The sequence below is a fragment of the Gracilinanus agilis genome, chromosome 3 (genome assembly GCF_016433145.1).
Source record: "Gracilinanus agilis isolate LMUSP501 chromosome 3, AgileGrace, whole genome shotgun sequence".
NCBI classification, from domain to species: domain Eukaryota; kingdom Metazoa; phylum Chordata; class Mammalia; order Didelphimorphia; family Didelphidae; genus Gracilinanus; species Gracilinanus agilis.
This window is the reverse complement of record NC_058132.1, coordinates 12431410-12459400: the sequence shown is the minus strand read 5'-3', so window position 1 is coordinate 12459400 and position 27991 is coordinate 12431410. Positions and strand designations below refer to the sequence as shown.

The 27991-nt window shown below is 41.4% G+C and overlaps 1 protein-coding gene across 1 annotated transcript in view; it reads left to right on the top strand.

Annotated features, from left to right (window-relative positions):
* The window catches only part of LOC123240749 (zinc finger protein 721-like), a 172653-nt gene that overhangs the window by 44159 nt on the left and 100503 nt on the right, over nucleotides 1-27991 (top strand). The window contains 1 exon segment of the mRNA XM_044668462.1: nucleotides 9495-10593. Coding sequence (XP_044524397.1) covers nucleotides 9495-10593 — 1099 coding nt within the window.

The following is a 27991-nucleotide window of genomic DNA, read 5'->3' as shown; positions in this document are numbered from 1 at the left end:
AATCATAGTAAGTGTCCCTGGCCTTAAGGATTACATGGGGCTCCTTGCTAGGGGAAAGGGAACAGACTGAAATACGTGGGGATAAAACATCAGGATCTGGGAAAGAAAAGTCACCCCACTCATGCTCCAAAGCCCCTTCCCCTCCCTCCCACCATCATGAATCGGGATTTCTCTGGCTTCCCTTGCAGTGACTGCAGTTCTCCTGGGAAGTGTTATGGTCATTACTGTGAGAATACTATTCCTGCTAGAGCCTCTGGGATATTCCACTTTGTTCAGAAGCTCCTGATTCTTTCTCATATATTGTTACTTCATGAGCTGGCCTTCAGCAGACGCAACATTTTATTGACTTCTCCGTTTGCAGACATTATCAGCTGTCTGGGCCAGAGTCCTAGTAACTTTTTGTAGGAGAGCTTTCGTCTCCTGAACTGCAAATGTCTGAATAGGAGCCGGGACAGATGATTCCTTTTCCTTGTCTCAGTTAGCCTTTTCCAGTTTTTCCCTTTTAGCTTTTTCCTGTTCCTTTTTCCCCCTTCAGAAGCATAGACAGCTGTACCTTCCAATGGTTCTAGGCTCACAAGAGGCCAGCCTGGGAAGAACTTATAAAAATAGGCCTTTCTTTTCTAAGAGGAGTGAGAGACACATGATTACATGATAGGAGCATCAGTGAGTTTAACTGGATCTGACCCTACATATCACTTAGATGTTCTGCATCCATGATCATAAAATTGGCTTGGACTTTCATTTTCCTCCTGGCTAACAGCATTTGATTTGTCCCACTCTTCTGGGTGGACAGAACAGTTTCCCATCCCTTTTAGCAAGATTCCCCAGCATAAAGGAACCTTGCATGATCTCTGGACTATTTGGATCCCCCTATGGGGCCTCTAAGGACCACTGCCTTTCTCCCTCAGAGTAAGGTATTCATCAGCTCCATGATGTCACCCCAGCATGGATTAAATCCTCTAAAAACTGCTTTAAATTGGGCAGCCTCAGTGGCAGGGCCCTCATCAAATTTGGAGGGTTTTTCATGGACTGACATCAGCTAAAGGGGGTCTGTGGTCTTAGCCCAGCCGTGCTCCCTATGGCCATGGGTCGCAACGTCTCTCAGAGGAAACACTCCTGCAGTGGAAAAGAAGAGGTTAATATAGGCTGAGAGTCTGGAGATAGAGTTGAGAGATGATGAGGGGTGATGTCAGAAGAGTAGATGTAATCAAGGAAGGGGATGAAGAGACTGGGAAGCTCTGAGGAGAGCTGAGGTTTGCTGGCTGAAGCACTCAGACTTCAGTTCTATGGAATTTTTATTCCCTAGAGCTAGTCTGAATTTTTTTTTTTTAAACCCTTGTACTTTGGTGTATTGTCTCATAGGTGGAAGGTTGGTAAGGGTGGGCAATGGGGGTCAAGTGACTTGCCCAGGGTCACACAGCTGGGAAGTGGCTGAGGCCGGGTTTGAACCTAGGACCTCCTGTCTCTAGGCCTGACTCTCACTCCACTGAGCTACGCTAGTCTGAATTTTTGAGGGTCTTAAAGTCAGATGACCCAAATTGGATCCAAGGGTTCCCCAGCTGTGGCAGCTTGTCACTAAATTTGGTTGCTTGTTCTTGGCTCATTGGCTATCAGGAGCTGTCCTTGATCCCCAGAAAAGAGCAGCTTTTCTAAAGGTTTTCCCCAAGGATAGCATTCTCACCGCTGTTATTTTTCTTTTAAACCCTTACCTTCCATCTTAGAATCAATACTGTCTTTTGGTTCCAAGGCAGAAGAGGGGTAAAGGCTAGGCAATGGGGGTTTGGTGACTTGCCCAGGGTCACATAGCTAGGAAGTCCTCCCAATGATCTTAACAAACAAAACAACAAACAACCAACGCCTATTTTTCTTTGGAGTTATGGTATCCAAGAATCCCCTTTTTCTCAGATTTTTTTCATCTCTTTGCAGCAGGGGGTTTTCCTGAAGAGTCATGAGTATAAACCAGACAACCCATACACAGCTTGTTGGGTCTTTTTTGTTTGTTTATTTTTTAAATGAGGGTTAAAATCTGAAAGGTTGTCTCTCTTTTACTCCTTTATTATTTAAACTAAGCTTGCATCCTTTTTTAAAAACTTACTTTTTCCCTTTCTAACTAAAACAAAAAGCTAAATTACTGCCAAACACATGTACACGCGAATGCATGTGCGCGCACACACATAAGAAACCAAAAACAAAATTCATCTGAACCTTCTCTTTGGAATTGCAGGGTTCTGGGCAAAAAATGGCCCCTCCAACTCTGGACAGCCCTCTTTTCCCTTCAAGGGAAAACTCCTTGACAGGACTGCTTCCTCAAAGGAAAGGTTCTCTGGGAAAGCAGATGCTTTTCAGAGTCAACCCCAAACATGAACGCTGGCTAATTTTGGGAAGGGGGCCTTCCCTTCCGTACTGTCTCTCCGTGTCATTCACCCCAGGAATACCTATGCTCACTCACAGGAACTACAGGCGCACAAAGTAATGCATAGAACGGGATCTCACCCAAAGTTGCTACGTAGTCAGTCTGGCTTGTCAGGAATGAAAAACTTCCAATTTGTTTGGAGTCACTTTTATTCCACAGAGAACTCGCTCTTTGTGAGAAAGCGTCCACCTCTGAGACCAGTAGTTTGGAGAAAAATGTCTAGTGGGCAAAAAAAAAAAAAAGAATTCCAAGTCACCCCCCCCCTCCCCCCAAGGTCTCCAAGTGTAACTCTTAAAAGTTCTCCACAGGCAGTATTTCTTAATCTTGAGATCATTTATTAACTGTAATAATGAAAAATTATGAGGCTGGTTGCGGCTTCATAACTTGATTAAATCACAGTAGTTGTAGTAGGAAAGAGGGGGAGAACCAGGAGCGAGGTAGAGGGGGACGTCGCTTTCTGGTCAGTGGCCGCCCTGCACGCCGCCTGCCGTGCATCCAGTCTGACCCTCCACCAGCATTCCTCCTCCTTCTTGGCTGGCCCTCTTTCTCGCCCGCTAACTCTCACGCCACAGCTCAGGGACCGGCCATACTTTCTTGGTTTGCCTGGGCCGCCGGGGGAGCTGCCTCGGGATATTCTTTAGCCTCTCCGGGCTTCTTCATTCCCCCTTTCCCTGCCCTTTATCTTGCCTCCCTCGTTGGCATTTGACCTCCAGATGGCGTCGCGGGAGCCACACCGGAAAAAGAACTTTACTTGAGGCGTCCTTCCCGGGTCAGACGACGCCTCCCCGGGGGAGCTCCCTGACTGGGGAGTCGCTGCTGAGGAGGCGCCCTCGGAGACCCCGCGGCTCCCTCTTACTCCCTCCGGAGGATGGCTTGGGGCCTGGCAGGCATGGCCTCGAGTGGGCTCCTGCTCCTGGGATGGGGAGGGCAGAGTTCGAGTCCTGCCTCCACGGGTGGGAGCTCTAAGCCAGCCGCTTCCCTGTGTGTGCGGGTCAGCCTGTGCGGATGCAAACCCTGCTCTGAGCCACCTTCCCCCTCGCTGCAGGCCGTGACGGAAGGAAGCCGGGCTCAGGCCGGGGAGGCTCCCCGACAGGGCCCGCTCGGGGCTCCTCTCCGGGCTGCCTCCCTCACGGCTCCGCTTTGTCCTGTAGGCCTCACCTTCCCAGACCTCCGCTTTCCCCCAGAAAGTGCACCGGAGGAGGACGAGGAAGAGGAGCCAGCGAGCTTCCAGGTAAGTGGTTGGCGGCCCTTCAGCCCCAAAAGAAACCGGTTCCCCAGCCTGAAGCATTAGCTGAGGCCAGGAGGGGCAGGGAGCAACTCCTCCCGGGGGGCTGGGATGCTTGATGGGGTTCATGCTGACCAGGCCTCGCCCTGACTCCACTTTGGGGACGAGACGACTGTAGGGGGAATAGCGAGGAGGAGCCCACGGGGGAGAGTGACGGGCCCGGGGGCCCCCATCACCAGCGGAGCAGCCTGGTTCGGGCCGTGTGGCCCCTTTGGTCGGCGTGGCTTTACCCACACTGCACTCTGTTTGCCGCACATAAATGAGACGCTCATGATGGGGGCAGCATCGGGCTCTAGGCAAGGCCATGGGGGCGGCCCTGGGGACCTGAGCCCCGGGAGCGAGGACCCTGGGGGAGGCTGAAAGCGGCCTCATCCGAACGGGCCCTTCCTGGTCACCTGGTGACTGTAGGGTTTGTGGGACCCCCACCCTGCCCGCCAGCACCCCCCGGCACAGATGGACTCACAGACGGACTAGGAAACCGTATTAGCAGCCTTCTGTTGTATTTTTATCTGGTTAAATCTGGTTCAGACTATATGGGGGTTGGGGAGGGTTTGACACCTCCAGTATAGGGGACAGAGTGCTAAACTAGGAGTCAGAAAGACCCGAGTTCAAATCCTGCCTGACTTAGTCACCGTGTGACCTGGGTAAGTCATTTAACCTCCATCTGCTTTTGTTTTCTCATCTGTTAAATGGGGATAATATCTGCGCCTGCTTTCCAGTGTGGTTTTGAGGCTCAAGTGAGATAATATTTGAAAAATGCTTTGCAAACCTTAAAACAGTTGAATGAGTAATTTAAATGACACAAATGTCCATTCCCATCAGCTATGTGAGAATGGGAACCAGGTTTTACTCGGACTTTTTGATGACCTATTAGTGCTATCCATATGGGAAATGCTTTTTTTTTTTTAAGAGTTAAATATTTTCTTTTTTTAGAAAAATTTTCCATGGTTACATGATTCATGTTTTTACTTTCCCCTTCACCCAGGGAAATGCTTATTGATAAATCTTTATGGAAGTCTCTAGAGTAGGCACTGGGGAATTTTACCCTGTCAGTATCCGGAATAAAGGAAATGGTGTTTTGGAAGAGAGAGAACTGTCGTATCAGTAGCCGGAAGTGGGAAGATCAAGGAAGGTCATGGTTTTTATGCCCTACATTCTGTCCAAAATTTATTCATTCATTTATTTATTTTTTAATTTTTTAATAAAGAAGATTAAATTTAAATTTAATTTTTTAGAAAAATTTTCCATGGTTACATGATTCATGCTCTTACTTTCCCCTTCACCCCCCAATCTCCTCCCCCCATGGCTGATGCGCATTTCCACTGGTTTTATCATGTGTCCTTGACCAAGACCTATTTCCAAACTGTTGATAGTTGCATTGGTGTGGTAGTTTCGAGTCCACACCCTCAATCATGTCCGCCTCAACCCGTGCGTTCAAGCAGTTGCTTTTCTTCTATGTTTCCTCTCCTGCAGTTTCTTCCTCTGAATGTGGGTAGCGTCTTTACCATAAATCCCTCAGAATTGTCCTGGGTCATTGTCTGCCCAAAATTTAATCAACAGGATATGTTTGACTAGAGTAGCATTTTAAGTTTAATTGTGTGTTTATTTAAGATGCAGTTTGACTCTATGAACATGGAGTTTAGCAGTAAAGTTTGCCTTGGGCCTCACTTGGGGGGATTCTGTAAGTCTGAAAGCAGACGTTAAAGTCGAGTGTTCACTACGTGCTACAGAGGGTGGCCCGTGGTATACAGAATTCTATACTTGACACAAGATACTCAGAATCCTGAATGATAGGAAAAGCATTCTCTCTGGCCTGTCGATTCCATGCCCCACCGAGGGAGGGAGAAAGGGAGGGAGGATCCTGGCTGAACAGGAACCTTTGTTTCAGGAACCATTGACATTCAGGGACGTGGCTGTAGAATTCACCCAGGAAGAATGGGGCCAACTGAACTCTTCCCAGAAGAACCTATTCAGGGATGTGATGCTGGAGAACTACAAGAACTTTGTCTACCTTGGTAAGGACGGACAGCTTTCCTCATGCCTCAGAACTTATTCATTGGAGCATCTTTGCATCTTCATTTGCTAAAGTCTGAAGAGCATAACCAACATTTTGGCTTGGTATGTAGAAGACATGATGGGGAAAGAGGGCTAAATTTAAGGTCAAGAAAAAGTGTGTTTCTATTCCAAGGCAAAAGGTCTTTGCTTTATACATTTATAAATCCGCAGCTTCCTTGTACTGACCCTATATGTCTTGCCCATTCTGTTCCCATAGATCAAAGATTTTCCTTTGAAATACTATGTAAGTACATAAATATATGAGAAATTCTCTTATAACAGAGATTGGGTCAAACAAATGAATTTTCTTTCTGGTTTCAAGGCAGCTCTGTGAATCCTTTGCCAAACTTCCTGGGAATACAATGTAGAACATTCTTCAAAAGTTCCCTCAAGGGGGCAGCTGGGTGGCTCAGTGGATTGAGAGCCAGACCTAGAGACAGGAGGTCCTAGGTTCAAATCCGGCCTCAGACACTTCCCAGCTGTGTGACCCTGGGCAAGTCACTTGTCCCCCATTGCCTACCCTTACCAATCTTCCACCTATAAGTCAATACACAGAAGTTAAGGGTTTAAAAAAAAAATTTTTAAAAAAAAAAGTTCCCTCAAGTGGGGTAGCTAGGTGGCTTAGAGGATTGAGAGCCAGACCCAGAGATGGGAGGTCCTGGGTTCAAATCTGGACTCAAACATTTCCTAGCGGGGCAAGACCCTTAACCCTCATCACTTAGCCCTTACCACTCTTCTGCCTTAGAACCAATTCATAGTATTGGTTCTAAAACAGAAGGTAAGGGTTTAAAAAAATATTAACGAAAAAAAAAAGTTCACTCTACAACTGTCAGGGCCTTCCTAGCATACTCTATTTTCCCACAAGATAAAGCGAGGTTAGGATTGAATTCTTTGATGATTGTTTGCTCTTATCTCTTTCCTCTTTATTTCCTTTTGAGCAGGGCTTCCAGTTTCCATGCCAGCGATGATCTTGTTGTTGGAACGTGGAGAGGCACCATGGATGTCAGAGGAAGAAGTACCTGGAGGCATTCTTTCAGGTGAAAAAATAATGCTAGAACTACTGAAACCATTGCAAGTTACAATTTAGTTGTTTGTTTAGGAGGCAGCACCTTTGAAATGTTGGGCAATCAGCTATCCTTGGAAGCCTCCAGGCATATTGAGAAGGCCTGCCTCCATCCAGGATTAATTGTATAGCCTTATATTTTTCACTTCAAGAAATGACTTTCCTGACAGCTCTCTCTCATATTTCTTCTAGTCTTAGAGAAAAATGTGTTTCTTTCTTTTAACACATTCTCCTATAAATTGGATCCCATATAACTCCTTTTTTCTACTCATAGAACCATCACCTCAGTTCAGGTCTTCTTTACCTCTCATCTATGGTATTTCAGTGGCCTCCTATTTGGTCTTCCTGTCTTGAGACCCCCCCCCCCATTCCAATCCATCCATTCTTCAACTATACATCAATAATATCTTACAAATAGCAAAGAACTTAAAATTTACAAAGGGAATTTCTTCCCTGTGAAATAGTATATAAATATTCTTATCACTGTTTTACAGATAAGGAGCCTGAGACCCAAAATAGTCACATCTTTGTGTCAACTGGGTTTAAAACTGGTTTTCTGGCCCTTAAGTCTGAACTTTTATGACCCTGTCATGCTGCCTCTCTTTCCTCTATCCACATCTATGGATCTTTTCTCAAACCTTGATTTCCTTCAACTTTTCCTAGCCTTTAACCATTTTGAGCAACCCTTCCAATCTTTCGTTCTACAAATTCTCTTCAATCTTTTCAACCATTCTTTATAATATATAATATATTCTTTCCATATCCATCACCATTTATTAGAATCTCTTTGAAAACATTATAGTTTCTTAATGTCCCTCTAAGTTGCTTTACCAGGATCTCTCAGTATGGCCTGATCAGCATAAAATATGAGGCTTTGCTCCCTGTGCCCTGGACACTATATATCTCTTAATCCAGAGAAAGAATTTTTTTAATTTGGGGAGCCCACAACATTTTTTGGATAACATCTATGTTAAAGTAAAATCCCAGGTCTTTTGAACATCAAACCAGATGTTTCCAAGCATATACAAATAGAATTACAATACAAAATATTGAATATAAATATAGCACTGTACATTTTATCCTTGTTAAATTTCACCTCCTTTTTACCCTCCATTGTTCTAGCCTATTGAGATATCTTTAAATCTTAATTTAAATACTCAAAGTATTGGCTGTTTCTTACATCCATATGTCAGCAAGAAATTGATAAGAAGGGGGCAGCTGGGTAGCTCAGTGGATTGAGAGCCAGGCCTAGAGACATGGGGTCCTAGGTTCGAATCTGGCCTCAGACACTTCCCAGCTGTGTGACCCTGGGCAAGTCACTTGACCCCCATTGCCTACACTTACCACTCTTCTGCCTTGGAGCCAATACACAGCATTGACTCCAAGATGGAAGGTAAGGGTTTAAAAAAAAATTGATAAGAGAACATATTCTGTTTTTTTTTAGAAGTGTTGATGAGTTTTTTAATAAAAAATTTTCCCTAATTGTATGTAAAAAAAACTTTTAACATTCATTTTTTAAAAGTTATGAGTTCCAAATTCTCTTCCTTCCTTTCATCCTTCCTTCACTCCCTCCTACCTACCCCTTCCCTGACATAGTAAGCAAGCAATCTGATATAGATTTTACATGTGAAATCATGTAAAAAAATTTTCTACATTAGTCATTTTGTAGAAAAGATCTAAAAAAGAAGAAAATGAAATATAGTATGTTTCAGTCTGCTTTCATACTCCATCAGTTCTTTCTCAGATGGTAGATGGCATTGATGACAATTTTGAATTAGGATAGGGCCAAAATATAGAAGCCGTGATATATAATAGAAGCCAAAATATATGATACTGTGAAGCACAGCATTAAAGATGGATCTCCAAGTTGACATTAACCCATTAACTAATACTTTGTGAGTAAAGTTATGCATCCATTTACATATTTTGTCATCCAACCTATATTTCTCCATCTTGGGAGGTGGGGATGAGGGGCCAAAATGTGGATTTAAAAAAAAAACTGAATTTAAAAAAATAAGAAAACAGTGCTTTGCCTTTTAGATTGATCATCTATCTCTTTGCTAGAGGAAAGAGAGTCAAGAACTTAACTATATAATACCTTTCTCTTAGCTAAGATAATAGTAAATTTTACCCTTTTTTTCCCCTTTCAGATTCTATCAGTCATGAGACTGTATTTAAAACTAGGAACGCAGCTCTAAAGAAAGGCATTTTCATGGGAACATCATCCAAACAAAGAATGGCAAAGGCTGGTGGTAGTTGGAATTCCAATATGGGAAAAGTGTGGGATCGTGATATAATGTTAGAAAATCAGAAGGACAACCAGGAGAGACGATCCAAACAAGTAACAACTGCTGTCAGAAAAACTCTTAATGAGGCAAGTGTACTTGAATATAATACATTTGGGAGAAATTTTCATCTTGGGTCAATCCTTGTTCCACAACAGAGAATTCCTACAGTAAGCAATCTTCACAATTATGATATCCTTGGGAAGAGCATTAAGGAATTTTCAGATCTAATTAAATGTAACAAAACCATCTTAGGGAAGAATCTTTCTAAGCCTCTTGGTTACCACTCAGGTCTTATTCAATATCAGATGATAAATAATAAAGAGAAGCCCTTTCATTATAGGGAATATGGAAAAGCTTTCAATCAGAATGTAAACCTTAATAAAACAGTACATACTGGAGAGAAACGCTTTGAATGTAATGAATGTGGGAAAACCTTTAGCAACAATTCATGCCTTACTCTTCATCAGAGAATTCATACTGGAGAAAAACCCTTTGAATGTAATGAATGTGGTAAAGCATTTAGCCAGAAATCAAACCTTACTCTACATAAGAGAATTCATACTGGAGAGAAACCCTTTGAGTGTAATGAATGTGGGAAAACCTTTAGTCAGAAAGGACACCTCATTGAACATCAAAGGATTCATGCTGGAGAAAAACCTTATAAATGTAACGACTGTGGGAAAACCTTCAGCCAGAGGGGAAATCTTAATGAACATAAGAGAATTCATACTGGAGAAAAGCCCTTTGAATGTAATGAATGTGGGAAAGCTTTCAGCCAGAGAGGACACCTTACTGAGCATCAAATAATGCATGATGGTGATAAACCCTATAAATGTAATGAATGTGGAAAAGAGTTCAGCCATAGAACATCCTTTATTTATCATCAGAGAATTCATACAGGGGAAAAGCCCTATGAGTGTAACGAATGTGGGAAAACCTTTAGCAAGAACTCAAACCTAACTCTCCATCAAAGAATTCATACTGGAGAGAAACCTTATAAATGTACTGAATGTGGAAAAGCCTTTAGCCAGAGAGGGCATTTTAATGAACATCAAAGAATTCATGCTGGAAAGAAACCCTATAAATGTAGTGAATGTGGAAAGGCCTTTAGCAAGAACTCCAACCTTACTCTACATCAGAGAATTCATACTGGTGAGAAACCCTATGAATGTAGTGAGTGTGGGAAAGCCTTCAGCAAGAAGGGTCACCTTACTGAACATCAGAGGATTCATGCTGGAGAAAAACCCTACAAATGTAATGAATGTGGAAGAGCCTTTAGCCACAAAACAACCTTTATTAATCATCAGAGAATTCATACTGGAGAGAAACCCTATGAATGTAATGAATGTGGGAAAGCCTTCAGCCAGAGAGGGAACCTTACTGAACACAAGAGGATTCATACTGGAGAGAAATGCTTTGAATGTCATGAATGCGGGAAAGCATTCACTCATGGATCATCTTTCATTCATCATCAGAGACTTCATAATGGAGAGAAGCTACACAAAAGAAATGAGTGTAGAATGTAGTGGAAAGGTGTCTAAATTTGGAGTCAGAAGCTGTAGATTCAAATTCTGCACTTGATCTTAGCCAAAAGGTCTAAAAGCAATTGGATTCAAATTCTGTGCTGTCTTTGACAATTGGGAAAACATCAACCACTCTGGGCTTCAGTTTTTTCATTGTAAAAAAACCATTGATTTGTTGGGGTTTTTTAAAACAATTCCAACTAGAGGTGGTATGGATAACCACTAAGATTCATTTAAGACAGTTATCCATGATAGTATTGGTGTGGGGAAAAACAATGAGCCAAAAAAGAAAAGGAGATCTCATTGATATAATAAATTTAGGAAAGATTTCAGCCCAAGTTTAATGTGTAAGAAGCATCAGATAATTTATACTATAGATAAGCCCTATCAATGCAGTGACAAAGGGAAGATTTTTGAAGTGTAGGTCATTTTTCATCAGACACCTTAAAGATTTTTAATGAAATCTGTTTAATAGCTGGCTTACAGGGTTTTAAAGCTTGTCATGCACTTTACATACATTATTTCATTTGAGCTTCAAAATAAGCCTGGGAGGCAGCTACTACAGATATCTTCATATTACAAATAAGGAAGCTGAGACAGAGATGAAATGATCTGCCCATCACTGCAAAGCAATAAGAGGGGGAAGAATTCGAATTCACATATTCCCAACTCCAGGTTTAACATTCTCCACTACCATTTGCTGCCTCCCTGACAAACCTACTCAAATGTTATTTAACAAAATAAACTTCAGAAACTTCTCATTGCAGATAAAAGATTTTACAGAAATGACCTAAAGTGACTTTCTTGCCTCAAGTTGGGTAATGTTTAAAATTGAGGCCACCTCTCTGAATTTAGAAGATTCACTTAGCAGAATCTTTTTTTTTTTTTTGGAAAGCAATCTGACAGTTCAGATGATGTTATAAAAATAAACATACCTTTGACTCATAATGACATGATTAGGGACATACCCTAAAATGTTATCAAAGATTTTCATAGCAAGATTATGTAAAATTTTTAAAAAATGGAAGCAACCTGAAGTCCAACAATAGGGTCATTGTATTACATTAATGCGATGTTATTAAGCCCAAGTATGAGCAAAATAGAGAAATCTGAAAGGACCTTTATGAAATAATTGGAACTAAAAAGAATCAGAAGAATAGAGTATACTTTTAACCATGTAAAAGAAATGGACAAGTAAGACCTAAGGGAGACTTAGAGACTGACTGGAAAGTTATGACATTATTTGCATTGAAGTTCATTTATTTAAATGTAAATAGTTGCAAAGCAAGTTTAATTGGTTGTACTGATGTCTGATATTGTTTATAAGTCATTTAAAGAAATAAAGTATGACTGGGCCCATCTACAAGTTTGGCCTGGGTAGCATGATGTAGTGGGAAGTGTACACTGTACTTGAAATCAGGAGACCTGGGTTTGAATCCCTGGGCTATAACTTAGTACCTATGTAACCCTGAACAGATCATCACCTCTCAAGAGCCCAAATAATTGTACTTGCACTTTTTTCTATTATTAAATGGGTTCATTAAAACTGTTGTCCTTTCCTGTTTGTGAGTGTTAGAATTGAGAGAGTACCTCAGAGATCTTGTAGTCTAGTTCATCTATGTGACTAAAGAATCAGTTGGGGGGGGGAGAATAACCAGGATGGTAGCTTTGAATTCTATTTCCTATAAAAGATAGAGATAAATTTCAGGATAATCTATTCTAAAAAATAAAAACGATCTAGGAGACTTGGGGTCAGCTTCTTAGGAGAATTTAAGGTATGGATGTAGGGGATGGTTTTAGAGCTGCAGTCTACCAATAACTCAATGGCTGAGAGTAGTCTTGACCCAATTGAAGCATGAATAGGCTGCCATCTTTAGTTTTTGGTGGACTTGAAGATGTTTTTTTTAATTCCAGTGACATGGACATGTATATTTGCAAGGGCATAGCAAAAGCAATTGTTATACACTAAAAGCCTTAGAATGCATTAGCATGCACTCTTTTCCCTAAATCCTCCACCTTCCAACTCTACTTGCATTAGACTCATGCTTTTCAAAAGTTCTTCCTCTATTAAACCCCAAGGGCTTTCCCAGCTACCCAAATAAGGCTTGCCCGAAGGTCTCTTGTTGGACTCTTCACGACCCCATTTGGAATTTTCTTGGCAGGGATACTGGAGTGGCTTGTAATTTCCCTCTTCAGTTCATTTTACAGATAAGGAAACAGGCAAACAGGTTAAGGAACTCTCCTAGGGTCACACTAGTGTCTGGGCAGATTTGAACTCGGGTCTTTCCAACTTTAGTCCTGGAACTCTTTCTACTCTGCCACTGTAAAGGGGAAAATTAGGGTTTGGTTGACTGAATATTAAGAGTTTTGGTCACCAAGGAATTGATTCGATTCCTAATGAAAAACCTCAAGTCAAAATGACTTTTATGGTAGTTTATTTACAAATGAGAAGAGAGAGTGAAAGTAAGAAAAATCAGAGAGAAGGTAGAGTAAAAGGTATAGCTTAACACACTAAGTAATTTGCTACAGCCCCTGGCTCAACCCAGGCAGGGCTAATTAGTCCTCAGCCAGGGAAGGCTCAGCCAAGGGCGAAATGAAACAAAAGCTTCAGTCGTGGAGCCTCTCTTGAAAGGTGAGTTCCTTCAGAGAAATCTAGGAAGTCAGTCTTTAAATTCACCACATGATAGTACAAAGGGAGAGATTTAAGAACTTAAGTCTTACCAAGGTCTCAGGTCCAGCAAGCAGTATCTCCAACAAACGAACAAGAAGTGAACTACAGGAAGTTGTCATTCCCTTTTAAAGGCGCTTCTTTTGTGTCACTTCCTGTGCCTTCCTCTTAGTTTGTGTTCAATCACAACAAACCCTTTGCTTAGGACTGCCCGGGGGCAGTTAAGTCAATTCTGATTTGTCACCCACTCTTGCACGCATGGGTTACAGACCTCCCCACTTGAAAATTAAGTGGTGGTGTTTACACTTTTGGTAATTAAATCTAAAAGGCAGGGTAGGTTTAATTTCATTATCACACCACCTAGCTGTCCTCTAATTTCCCCAGCTTTTCTTATCACTCCATGTATCCACAAGCATTCCCTCCAAAACAAAATTGACATGTAAATGCTTTACATTTATACCCTTTTACCATTAAATTATCACCTTTAGCTTCATCCCTCATATATAAATGTGTAGAGTAGTCCTTGGATCATTGTAAGATCCCTTAAATTGTATGAAGTTAAGATGAAAAAATTCAGCAAGTTGGTATTATAGGAGGTTATTTGGAAACTGGGACCACATAAGGGAATACACACTGCGGGGCACACACACAAACCCCACTAGGGAAAAAGAATGTAATAAATAAACTAAACAAAATAGGGGATGGATTTGGGAAATAGGTAGGGAATGAGACAGGAACAATTCAGCTGGGGTAACAGTTTAACTGAAATCCTAACTAGCCAGGGAAACAATAACCTCTGTGGGTTCTTGATGGTTTGGAGGAGACAACACCATACGTGATTTTGGTCCCCAGGGCCTTTATCACTTCCTTCTCTGTAAACGCACCTCAACTCTGAGAACCCAGACTTATTCAACAAACAATTATTAAACAACATTGTGGCTGGGCACTGTAGATATAAAGGCAAAAACAAAATAACCCTTGCCTTAAGCATGTGAAGATACAGGGGCAGCCAGGTGGCTCAGGGGGTTGAGAGCCAGGCCCAGGGAAGGATGCAACTGAGAGGGCTTGGATAGGGTTCCAGAGGAACTTTAGCTGAGTTGTGAAGGAAATTTGGGATTATCTGAGACAAGAAGTGAGTGTACAAGCCAGGCATAGATCACAGCTAAACAAACATAAAGGCTGTTTAACAAAAGCTGGGATATAGAGGGAACAATGAGTAAGCCAAATGGCTATATAGTAAAGTGTGGAGAAATACATGCAATAAGCCTGAAAAGTCTGGCCAAGGCATTTGTGGATGGCTTAAAAAGCCACATACAGGAATTTTTATTGTATCCTAGAGGCTGAGGAAACAACTGGAGCTTCTCTGAGGCTGGTAGCAAGTCCCACCTGTGCTTTAAGAATATCAATTTGGAGTTGTATGAAGGATGGATTGGAGAATGGAAAAGGCTATTGCTGGGGGGCCAATTAAGAAGCTACTGCTATTTCTCAGATGAAACATTAGGCTCATCCTATTAATCTAATGTAGATATAATAACAAATTCCTTTCTATGTTTTTATTCATCTTTTTCCAGCTTACCTGTAAGTCTTCTTTCCTTAGCTGTTCCTCTGCTTTAGCATTCCTCAAAGGTCCTTCCTCTAAGAAGTCTTTATCATCCCTATGGAGAGCACCAGAATCTCCATTTTATGAAATAAAATATTATATTTAATTATATGGTTGTGTGTATATGCTAGTTACTCCCCAGCTAGACTGGCTATAAATGTCTGGAGAGCTAAGGCCCTTTATTACCTTTATAAGCTTCTGAGTGCTTAGCCGCATACTGGGCACATAGAGATACATGGAAAGAACTTTGTAAACTTCAAACCACAACATAAATGCTATTATTAGCTACTACCATTATGAATAACAACAAAAACTGATTTAATTTTAGATGTACTTAGGTCACTAGGATAACCAATCCCAGCAGTCTCTTGATTCTCTAGGCCAAAAGACTCTTCAAAAGCAAGGTCACAAAAATAGAATTGAAGGAGCCCACCAGAATAGAAGTCTCCTTCCCAGTGTTCCTGACAAATAATCACTCAGCTTGCAGTCTAGAAGATCCCTTTATTTTCTCACTGGTGCTTTCTACATATTTTGTCAGTTGAGTCCACATTCTATATTCTACCATATTCTATACCTGGGAATGACATCTGCATTCTGTTCCTTGAACCAGACATCTGAGAGACCAGGAAGAGGAAAGGAACCAACATTTATCTTGACTGGATCAAGTACAAATTTGTTGGGTTTTTTTTAAACTTTACCTTCCATCTTAGAATCAATTAGTTCCAAGGCAGAAAAGCTGTAAGGACTAGGCAATGTGGGTTAAGTGACTTGCCCAGGGTCACAACATTTGAACCTTGGACCTTCCATCTCTAGGCCTGACTCAATCTACTGGGTCACCCAGCTGCCCCCTTGTTTCCTTTTTAAAAATTAATTTGTTACATTAAAATTTTCAGGTATCTTCTTCCCTCCCTCCTCCCCACACTAGAAAAAGCATCATCTGACAAAAAAAGATGTATATATAAAATTGTATTGCTATGTTACTATTATATCAGTTCTTTCTCTGGAGATAGACATACATAAGTCATTCTTCAAACAATGTTTATGTAGCTGCACATAATGTTCCCTTGGTTGTGCTCATTTCACTTCATAATTTCATGTCAATTTTTCCCACGTATTTTTTTTTAAACCTTTACCTTCCATCTTGGAGCTCCAAGGAAGAAGAGTGATAAGGGCTAGGCCAGTGATTCCCAAAGTGGGTGCTACCACCCCCTGGTGGGTGCTGCAGCGATCCAGGGGAGCGGTGATGGCCACAGGTGCATTTATCTTTCCTGTTAATTGCTATTACAATTTTAAAAAATTAATTTCTGGGGGGCTAAGTAATATTTTTTCTGGAAAGGGGGCGGTAGGCCAAAAAAGTTTGGGAACCACTGGGGGTTGCAATGGGGGTTAAGTGACTTGCCCAGGGTCATGCAGCTAGGTAGTATCTGAGGCCAGATTTGAACCTAGGACCTCCTGTCTCTAGGCCTGGCTCTCAATCCACTGAGTCACCCAGCTGCCCCCTTTCCCAGGTATTTTTTAAACTAACCTGCTCATCATTTCTTATGGTGCAGTGGTATTCCATCAAAATCAGATGCCACGATTTGTTTAGCCATTCCATTTAGAAATAGTCTGATGAAAAATTGAGGCTATTCATTGAGAACTTCCTTTCCTCTAACCCTTAACTCACATGTCCCTGATGACTTCTGCCACTCTCTTCCTTTACCCTTGCCTCACATGGAAGACAGCCCTTTAGCTTGCCAAAGAAAAGCCCTCTCCATGTACAAGTGACTCCATTCTATTTCTTCCCCAGAAGATTTCTTCTCTATCACACCTGTGTTCTTACTTTTCTTCAATTTTTCTTCCTACTGACTGCCTCCATACATGTACATCCCCCATTCTTTAAAATCCCTCTTTTGATCTTTCCTTCTCCGCTATTGTCTCATGTATCTCCCCTCTTCTGTGACTAAACTCCTTGAGAATGTCATCTATAATTGCTGCCACCACTACTTCCTTTCTGCTCATTCTCTTCTGAGCTCTGAATCCTGGCTTCTGACAGCATCAAATGAAACAGCTAAGCAGTCTCTCAATTGCCTAATCCAATGACCTTTTCTCAATCTTCACCTTTCTTGACGTCTCTGTAGCCTTTGACACCACTGATCATCTTCTAGATATTTTCTTCTCTCCAGGTTTTCATGGCATTACTGACCATTCCTTTTCAGGCTCTTTTGATGGATTTTCACCAGGGTCAGGACCACTAAGTGTGGATATCTTCAGGTTTCTATTTGGGACCCCCTTCTCTTCTCCCTTTATTTCACTTGGTGATTGAATTGACTTTCATGAATTCAATCATCATCACTATACTCATGATTCTCAGATCTACTAATCTAGTCTTAACCTCTCTTCTGAACTTGTCCCACATCTCCAACTCTCTGTTGGATATCTTGAACTGGATGTTTAGATAGACATCTAAAACTCAACATACCCCAAACTGAACTCACTTTCTCAAGCCCTATCTATACTCCTTAGAATTTTCGTGTTAGTGTTGAGTATAGTAGTATATTTCTAGTCACCCAGGCTTGTAACCAAAGTATCATTCTTGGGTTCTCTCTCTCCATATAGAATCTATTGCCAAGGCCTATTGTTTCTACCTTTATAACATCCCTTTCCTCTGAAACTTCTGTCACTCTGGTGCAGATCCTCATCACCTGCTGAGCCATTGCTATAGCCTTCTGATCTGTCACCCTACTTCACCTCTCCCCACACCAGCCTAAGCTCCACTGAGATGCCAAAGTGATCTTCCTAAAGCACAGAACCGACCATCCCATCTTATTCAATAAACTGCAGTGGTTCCCAAGAACCTTCAGAATCAAATATTAGAAATCCTCTTTTTAATATTCAAAGCTTTATCTAGCCTGTCCCCTTCCTACCTTCTATTTTATTCCTCCCCACAACCACCATATTCTTCCACCCAATGACACCAATCTCATTGTTCACTACCCTTGCTGTTCCTCCCACAAGATATTCCATCTCCCAATTCCAGACATTTTCACTAACTGCAGCCCTGCTCCACTTATGCCTATAATTCTCTCAATGTTTATCTCCATCTCCTGCACTCTCTGGCTTCCTTCAAGGCCTAGATAAAATCCTGCCTTCTGAAAGAAACCTTTCTTAGTCTTCTTTAATTTTCATGTTTAAAGAACTCTGAGATGGCTCCAAATTTATCTTGTACATACTTTGTACACAGTTGTTTGCATGTTATCTTCTTTATTAGACTTGGAGCTCCTTGAGGGCAGGGCTTATTCTTTCGCTATCTTTGTATCCCCATGACTTAGTACAGTGTCTGGAATATAGTGGGTGTTTAACAGTTTTTTGTTGATTGATTGATATGTTCAAATAAATATGTCCATGGTCTGTGTCATTTGTTCCTTTCTCTGACAAAGAAACATTGGCCCCTACTTTCAGATAAAAAAAAGACAGAGTAAGAAGACATTCAACTCTAAACTTTTACCATATTTATTTTATTAATTGAAATTCTTTAGAGGATAATGCTATTAACTCTGAGTTTGGTGGATTTCAAATTATAATAGAACAGAAATTTGTTTTTAATGTGACTGGAACTGAATTTACTAAATTATTAATAAATTAATTTAGTTGATTATATTAATTGGGGATAATTTTCATTCATAGTATATTTCTGACAGAGCCATAAGACATTTTAGACCCACTGAGGAAAGCAGCCACAAAAGATATGTCAGCAAATCTGCCTCAGACCTTGAGCTCATTTTTGCAACTACAAGGCTATGGCTATAATAAAAATAGCTCTTGATAAAAGAATTCCTCAAAAGTGGGCTGAAGTTTTCTGGCATGAAAAAATAAAGCCTTAGGCCATGAAAGATTTCCTAGAGCTTAGCAGTAAACTTTGAGCCAGGGCAAAAAATATTCTTGTATATGAATGACCAAAGAAACCTTTGTAATGTATCTAAACAGTTTGACATTCCTATGATTAAATGGGCACAGTTGCGTTTCCCCTCCTTTTCTGTATCCCCAATTACTGTGATATATCACATTTGCTCAGCACAATTTTCCTATATATGTGAGGGAATAATTTTGAATAAATGGAATAGCACAAAGCAGCCCCACCTGGCCCTGCCTTATTCACTTCACCAATCAGACACCCTGGTCTATTTCCCCTAACCAAGAGCAGGTCTCAGCAAGGATGTAGAGACCAACTCTACATAAAATTCTTGTGTGGGTTTGAATCACCTGTGGAGGGAAGCTAAAGGCTGGAGTTAAGTTTACAGGCTAGGGGGAAAGGGAGAGGGCGAGAGGGGGAGGGAGAGAGAAGGAACACAGGGACAAAACTTTAGCGTAGTCTCAGCATGTCAGATGGTCAGAGAGAGTGATTGAGCTGAACTGATTTTATTGAGTATTGTAGGAATGGGGGTTGTAGGATGTCAATCAAAACAGTCAGCACATCATAAGTTATAACACGGTACTGACAAGCAAAAGGAACAGATGGCCACATAGTACAGCCAGGTACTTAGGTAAGAAGCACATGTGAAATCCTCTCCTTCCAGACACATTGGCCCCAGCTTATGCAAATGCAAGTCTTTGATATTACAAAGGACTTGCAGAACCTATCTGCTAGCTTTCAGACTGCAGATCACAGTAAAGGCTTGATTTCTAAGTTCCACAAAATTTAAGACCCAATCAATTTAAGGATTCAGAAATCAATCACGTGAAATATATGCATAAGTCTGGTCCATGAACACTTTGCTCATTAGAGTCAGCTTTTGAATATATCTTTAATACCTTCATGATTCATTATAACTGAAACCCTACAAGAGGAAATCAACATATTTTGTCTTTGATATGGGCAGTAATTACACATTTGTAGCTGATATGAATTATATAGGCTCATTTTACTTTAAATGGAGATTTTTGTCCATGTGGGGAATTTGGACATGCATTTGACTGATGCAATTTTAATTTAGTTTCATGTCTGTGAACTGTTTTGATGAACAAATAGTTTTGGAAATTTTAATTAAGGCATGGCTTTCGTAATTGGGATTTTTAATTATTTGTGGTAGTCAAAGTATGGTAGATATGCTATATTTAACTTGGGGTCCTCTCTGAGGACTGAGTGCTATAATAGATTTATTAATTAGAATGTTATTATAGGTTTTAGACAACTATCTCTAACATAGATCATACAGTAAAGCTATTCTTCTTCTTTTGACATCTGAACCTTTCTGGATCTGAAATATTAAAGTTATGAATTAATAGTCTTGGAAAAGGCTCAGTTTCTACTTATAAGAGTACAGTGGAATTAGATTGTAATCCAAAGAAAGAATATGCACTAATTTGAGAAATATAAATTCTTTTTTTTTTTTTAACCCTTACTTTCTATCTTAGTATCAACACTGTGTATATCAATTCCAAGGCAGAAGAACAGTAAGGGCTAGGCAATAGGAATTAGGTGACTTGTCCAGGGTCACACAGCTAGGAAGTTATCTGAGGTCAAATTTGAACCCAGGATCTCCCACATCTAAACCTGGCTCTCAATCCACAGAGCCATGTAGGAACATAAATTCTTGAAAAGGCAATGTAATAGTTATTTTGATTCTAAAATGGAGTTGTTTATTTTAACTTATTGGTACTCATATTGGGTTTAGATTATGGCATTCTTATAAGTCTGCTTAAACATTGAAACAAAAGGTACTCCTGAAAAATAATGAAGAAACTAGTATTGGAGATGATGTGAGCAAGGAGAATAACTCCAGGAAACATTAGTATCAGAAGAAAATTCCCCAGGGTACAACTGTTTGAGATGATACTGATTTGGTCATGCATCTAAAGGGATTTTTATCATTATGACTATTGTGTTTTACTGTTTGTAGAATTGTACTTAGAATGCTATTAATAATTAAGGTTTTCATCATTACAGACTTAGAAAAAGATCAAGTGGAAAACACTCAATACGTGATTCTCCCCATAGAATTACAAGAATATGAAATCTGCTTTTTGTTTTCTATTGAATCATGTTACTATAACCACCTCACTCTTCATTTCCTTCCCCTTTGACTGGTGAGCTATTAGGTGCAAGCACAGGGCTGGGCATGCATGAAGATGTTTGGAATTATGAAGCTGGCTAACATAGAACCTTGAAGGGTTCACAGTAAAGGACACATTAGCAGGCAACACTCCCTGAAGCTTGTTGCCTGCTAATGGGTCTTGGATAACCCAGCTGAGGAATACCTTGTGCCAAGAAAAAGCTGGAGAACAGAATTAGAGACCTTAGCCAGAGACAGAGTGGCCAGCGAGACATGTGGCGCACTGATTCATGAGTTACCCTCCTCACATGTCATGTCCCCTTAAGGAAGTCTCAGAGGAAAGCAAATCAAGAATGCTTTGCTAGTGTCCATGTTAGGGACATTTGTTTAATCCAGGTGTGATAACTTTTGGGGAAGTTCAAGTCCAAACACTTGAACAGACTTCCCAAGAACTTCTGGGGTTGGTACCTGCCTGTAGATAGGTAAAGGGTTGTTTTGGTTTGAGAGCAACTCTGACAGTTGCTTTTTAATATTTTAAATTTTAACCTTTTTAGATTTTTTTAGCGCAATGAGTAAGCCTTGGTTTCCTCATTTATAAAATAGATTTAATAAAAGCATTCACCTCATAGGGTTGTTGTGAAGATTAAAGGAGCTATTTGTAAAAGTGCTTACAGAGTGCATGATACTCAGAATGATGAGAACTTCTTGACTCCAGGTCTAGCAGTCTATCCATTACACTAGAAATTCCCAATTAAATACCAAATTGCAAATCCTGAAAAATCAAAAGAGAGATGAATAAAACTGAAAAGAAAATGATTAAATTAATAAATAAAACCAGGAGCTGACTTTATGGAGGAAAAAACCCACAAAATAGTCAGGTCATTGGTTAATTTAATTTTTAAAATAAGAGGGGACCCAAATTAGTAGTATCAAAAATGAAAAGGCTGAATTCATCATTAAAGAAGAGGAAATTAAAGCAACCAAAGGGAATTATTTGCCCAGTTATATGCCAATAAATCTGAAAACCTAAGTGAAAGGAATATTATAAAAATGCAATTTGCCCAGATTTACAGAAGAGGAAATAGAATGCTCAAATAATCCTCATTTCAGAAAAACAATTTAAAGAAGCATAAATGAGCTTCCTTATAAAAAATCTTCAGCTCCTGATGAATGAATCCTACCAAAAATTCAAAGAACAATTCATTCCAATACTAGACTACACAAACAATTTGGGGAAATAGACAAAGGAGGAGTTCTACTAAGTTCTTTTTTAATGACACAACCAGGAAGCACCAAAAAAGAGAAAGAAAACTGTAGACCATTGCTCTACTGAACATCTGACGCAAACATTTTAAATAAAAACACTCGCAAGGAGTTTACAGAAATATATCACAAATATCATATACTATGACCAAATGGGATTTATACCAGGAATGCAAGGCTGGTTCCATATTAGGAAAACTCTCAACATAACTATATCAGTAACAAAACTAACAAAAATCATAATTATCTCAATAGATGCAGAAAAAGCTTTTGCCAAAAGGCACTTATTCCTATTAAAAACCTTGGAATGCACGAGAAAAAAATGGTGGCCCAGAGGCTCCTGATCAAGGAGGGTGGCGATGGGGGAAGTAGTGCCCCGGCCCTGGCAGGTGGGTCTCGAGAAACTCAGGAGCCGCTAGGAGGGCAGATTAAAGGCATGGTTTGGGAGACTGTGTTTACACAGCTCACATTTCCTTTCCTCAATGGAAGTTGGTCCGCTAGCTTGGCCCTCGTTTACTCTCGCCACAGATAGTGTTCCAGCAGAGTCCAGGGAGCTTACGTCGACCGCGGTGGGTGCTGGGAAGGCTCTCGGCCCGCCCCTCTCCCGCCCCCAGGGGTTGCAGCACAGACAAGGCAAGAGCCTCATCCAAGTCCTTCCGGCCCATGCCTCGGTGGCGCTGCTCCCTCCTCCATTCTTTGCATTCCCTCATTCACTTGAGGATCTGAGACTCTTCCTCCAGGAAGCCTCTCCCGCTGTGGAGAAGGGAAAAGGTCCGGGATAGGAAACCAGGAGAGAGCCCCAAGAATAGGCGCTTCCTAGACGCGAAGCCCCTCCTCACCTGTTTCTCCCCTTTCAGTGACTTTGCCCCGCACATGCGCAGAAGTCTCCTCGGGCCTCGAGACTACGATTCCCACAAGGCTCTGCGGACAAGGTCGTTACCGCTTCCTTCTTCGAGTTCCATGATGGAGGAACGTCTTCGGGGAAAACTTCCGCTTCCGCTCCCTCTTTGTTCCTGGATCCAACTGATTGTTTGCTCCTCCCGGTGAGTCTCCCCGAGCTGCCCTGAGACCACGTGATGCTGCCTCGAGACCTAGGCTCTTGGCTCCGCCCCATATCGCCTGTTTAGCCAATCAGAGGCGAATCTGAACGACTAAGCTCCGCCCCCGACGTCCCCAGTGAGTTGGGATGACTGTGTAGGACCCTGGCCCCGTTTTAGGGGCCACCTTGGCCTTTGTCCTTGTCAGGTCTCCCCGATCCGTCTGTCCCTTTGGAATTCCCCTTTCTCAGTGAATCCCTGGGCCTAGTTCCGAGTGCCCTGGGCTGCCCTTTTTAGGGGCCCGGGGCTGAGAAACGCTTTGTTTACCCCTATTCCCCGACCCTAGTAGGGTTCTCCTAGCCCCGCCCAACCTCCTTCCGGACTCCCTGCCTCGGCCTCCCCTGCCCCGGGGGGCCTCTCCTGCTAACAAACTGCTGCTCCCTGGAGCTCCCTTTCTGAGGCCCTCTAGGCCTGCCTCGGCAACTGGCCTCTCCAGACCCTCCCCTACCGCGCCCCCACATTCTAGTGCCGCCTTTACCTGTCGGAGGGTGGACGCTGCTAGGGCCGGCACGGCTGTCTGTCCAGGGACGCAGGAAGTGCTTGGGCCGCTGGACTCTCCTGTATCAGGCCGGTACGGCACCCATGAAAGATCTCTGTGGCAGCTTCACCCCTGAGGCCACAACCTCACCCCTGCACCCCTTATTTCACTTCATGCTCATTCCTGGTCTGGGTTGTTACATTGATCTTTAGTGACACTTGGTTTGTTTCCCTGAACAAGCCGTTTAACCGCGCACAGCCTCGGTTTCCCCATCTGTAAAACGAGGACAGTTAACGGCGTGTACCTCACAGGATAGCATAAGGGAAATGCTTTGCCTACCTAAGGTGCTGGATCATGCTATCCTTCATTTAACTCATGACTCCTCCCCTCTTCAATCCATCCTCCATACAGGTGCTAAAATGGATTTTCTAAAGTACAGGTCTGACCTGTGTTAATGCCCTGCTCAAGTAAACTCCATGATTCTTTATTACCTATAAGGAAAAGTAAAATAAAAACGGCCTGCTGGGCATTTAATACCTACATTAGTCTCCATTCACATACTCTAAATATAGTCAAAATGACAACCTTGATTTTGTTTCCTCACAATGCATCTTCTCTGACTCTTTACCCAAGCCGTTCTCTATTGTACAATGTATCTGCTCTTTCCTCAACCCTGACTCTTGGAATCTGTGGTTTCCTTCAAAGCTTAAGTTCGGTTGTCATCTTATATAGATCAGGTTTTTCCTGATACTCACTAGTTCCTGTCTTTCTCATGTCCCAAAATTAATTTGTACTTTTGTATTTCTTTTTATGTACACTTATATGTACATATTTTCTTACCCTGTAGAATACATGCTCCTCAAGGTCATTTTCTTTTTTGTCTTTGTTTCTCTGGTGCCTCATATAATGTCTGGCACATAGTAGGCACTTAATAAATACTTGGTTATTGATTGGATATAGCCCACTCTCACTGTATGCAGTCTAAACCTCTGTCCCCACGTCTGACCTCAGAGGAGAAGAACTAGACATTGACAGCTATGTAGCCTGCCTTCCGTGACTAGGAGACGACTTCTGTGGGCATGGAATGTGCTTTCTCTTCTGGGAAGAGCAAGCCATAGTGATAGCCCTTAGCTCATGCTTAGAGTACAAATTCTGTGTGTTGCATATTTGTTGTTTCTGACTTCTATCCCTATAGGGAAAAGCACAGGTATTTTAGCTTATACATCTGGGATTTGCAAAGCTATGTTGATCTCTTTGATGGTTCTGTTCTTTTCCCCAGCTATGCCTTCTGACAACTCTGCTCTTCCACAAGAGGGGAGCATGGAGGAGGAGGGAATGGCTGCTGTATTTCTGACAAGCTGGCTCCACCAGGTGAGATCACAGACAGAGGTGGGAGAGATCTCATTAGTCACCTCTTTTGACCTACTTATTTTGAAAAAGGGGGAGCCTGAAGCCTAGAGGACAGTGACTTTGCCCAAGGTCACTCTGGTAATAAATAACAAAACTGTACTTAAAACCATCCCTCCAAATTCAGTTTTCCTTCTATTGCCCCCTCTGGCCTCTCATCCACCATTGCCATTTTCTTTTATGATATGGCACTCTAGTTCTCTGGCAAATTTTGACTTATTATTAGGTTAGAATCCAAGAGACCTAGGCATTGCACTTAAAGGTATGTATACCTTATTGCCTAGAATCTTTCTCTTTTACCCATAGCTTTCATTTGCCTTCTCTGTCAGATTTCCTACTTACTTAGTACTCAGCTACATGATATTAAGCAATGGCCTTCTTACTGTGCCTTGCATACTTCACTTTTATATTCTGACTTTTGTGCCTTTGTACAGGCATGGCCGAATGTACTCCCTCCTCACTGCTGCTTCCTAGAACCTCTCATTTTCTTTAAGTGCCCTTTACTATAGGAAGCCTTTCCTGGGTAGTATACACACATATATACACATAAAATGTAGATATAGATATGTATCTATGCTGCCTCCTTGGTAGATGTTACCTAATTGAAGGTCAGGAATGTTTCATTTTTTACTTTGTATCTAGTGTCTAGGAACAGTATCTGGTTGTGAAGGGCTTTAAAAGTCAAAGAAAAGATTTTATATTTGATCCTGGAGGCAATGGGGAATCATTAAACTTTATTGAGTAACAGGTTAACATGGTCAGATCTGCCCTTTAGGAAGATCACTCTGATAGCTGATTGGAGGATGGACTAGATTGGAGAGATGTGAAATAGTGAGACCAACTAGAAAAACCAGAATCCAGAAACCCTAATTCTGCTATAGTAAATGATTCATAATGCTTGTTGATCAACTGATCCAAATAAATATGACAGGGACCTTTAAGTTAGGGACTTTTGAGTTTAATGTCAGAAATGATAAAATTTCACTAATATTTGTTAGTTACTGCTGATTTTTAATATCCAAAAGGAGTTGGTAGAAACAAGTTCTTCTATTATATTAATTGAGAATCTAGCTTTTTCTCTGAGTATAATTTTTTTTCAACCTGTTGAGTTGACTTCAGGTTTGTTGGTCAGAGATTGGTGTCAGCATCAAGGATGGGTGCCTCAGGAAGAAATGAATGAGAGATAGATGACAAGTATACAAAATAAAAAAAATACAAAAGAATGAACATAAATCTCATTGATATGTAAGTTTCAGCTCTTTTGAAAACCAGCAAGGTAGATGCATAGAATCCCACTTCTGATGTTGGCTGTGTGGACTGACCCTCCCCCACAATAAATCACTTAACTTCTCTGAATTTATTTCATTATCTGTAAAATGAGGGTAATTAATGTTAGTACCTCAGCTGCTGGGAGGCTCAAGTGAGGCTTTGTCCACTTCAAGTACCATAGAAGCATTAGCTTAATACAAAACTTAGAGGAGAACTGAATGCAGGCTTAGGTAAGATGAGAAGGACAGTTGGAATGGAGGTAAGCAGGAGCTCACCAGAACTCTTCTCAGTTCCCCTCTAAACAACTTTAAGATAATGCCTGAGAATGGATTCTAGAGCAGCTGAATCAACAAAAGGACAGGGTGAAACAATTTACTAATCTAGGGAAACTTAAGAGGGTTAGCTGAAAAGGTCTGCCACATTAGAGATGAGAGTGAAGGGCAGTCCAGGACATTTAGCAATGCAGAAGCTAGGTTCTGTGCTCAGGTGCAGGGCAAGTAGCAGTGGCTCACACCACCCACAAGCCAGCAGTAAGGCCCAAGCCCTGTGCAAACCATAAACAGACAATGGAGGTGACTGAATTGATGGCAGGGCTTCCAGAGGTCACATCCCACATAGAGTCAGGGTATTGGACAATAGATCACAATGAGATTACAGGGAACCTTTTACTGATACAGGGTGCAGAACTCTGTTGCATTGCCCATACATGGATCTAGGTTACAGCCCCAGGATAAGAACAAGCACTAGCACATTAGAACTTTTGGCCACAGGAGAGATGAGATTTTGATTCCACTTCCAGTTTGGAAAAGGTGAGTATGAGCACTAGCACACTAGAATCTTTTGCCACAGGGGAGCTGGGATTTTGGTCATTGTTCTAGGGTAGAAAAGAATACTTGTGGTCACTCACAAACCAGAGCACAGGCCAAGAGATCAGTGAACATTTCTCTTTAGATCTTACTATTTTGGAAAGGCTAAAGCATGGGACAGTGACCTTTTCATCCCAAGAGCAAAGAAATGCTAGAGAAACGAGCAAACAACAAAAAGAGAACCTGATCATAGAAAGTTACTATTTTGACAGGGACAATCAGGACACAGATATCAAAGAATACTACAATCAAAACAACTATATCCAAAGACTCAAAGAAAAATATCAATTGGTCTTGGGCTTAAAAAGTATTCTTGGAAGAGCTCAAAAAAGATTTTAAAAATAAAAAAAGAAAGGTAGAATAAAAAGTGGGAAAAAGGAAAAAAAAACAAGGATTTAAGAAAGTCACAAAAAAAGAGTCAATAGCTTGGTTAAGGAGGCAACACAAACAACGAAGAACAGAATAGACCAGATGGCAAAAGAGTCACAAAAACACAGTAACTTCTTTTTTTTTTTTTAAAACCCTTGTACTTTGGTGTATTGTCTCATAGGTAGAAGATTGGTAAGGGTGGGCAATGGAGGTCAAGTGACTTGCCCAGGGTCACACAGCTGGGAAGTGGCTGAGGCCAGGTTTGAACCTAGGACCTCCTGTCTCTAGGCCTGACTCTCATTCCACTGAGCGACC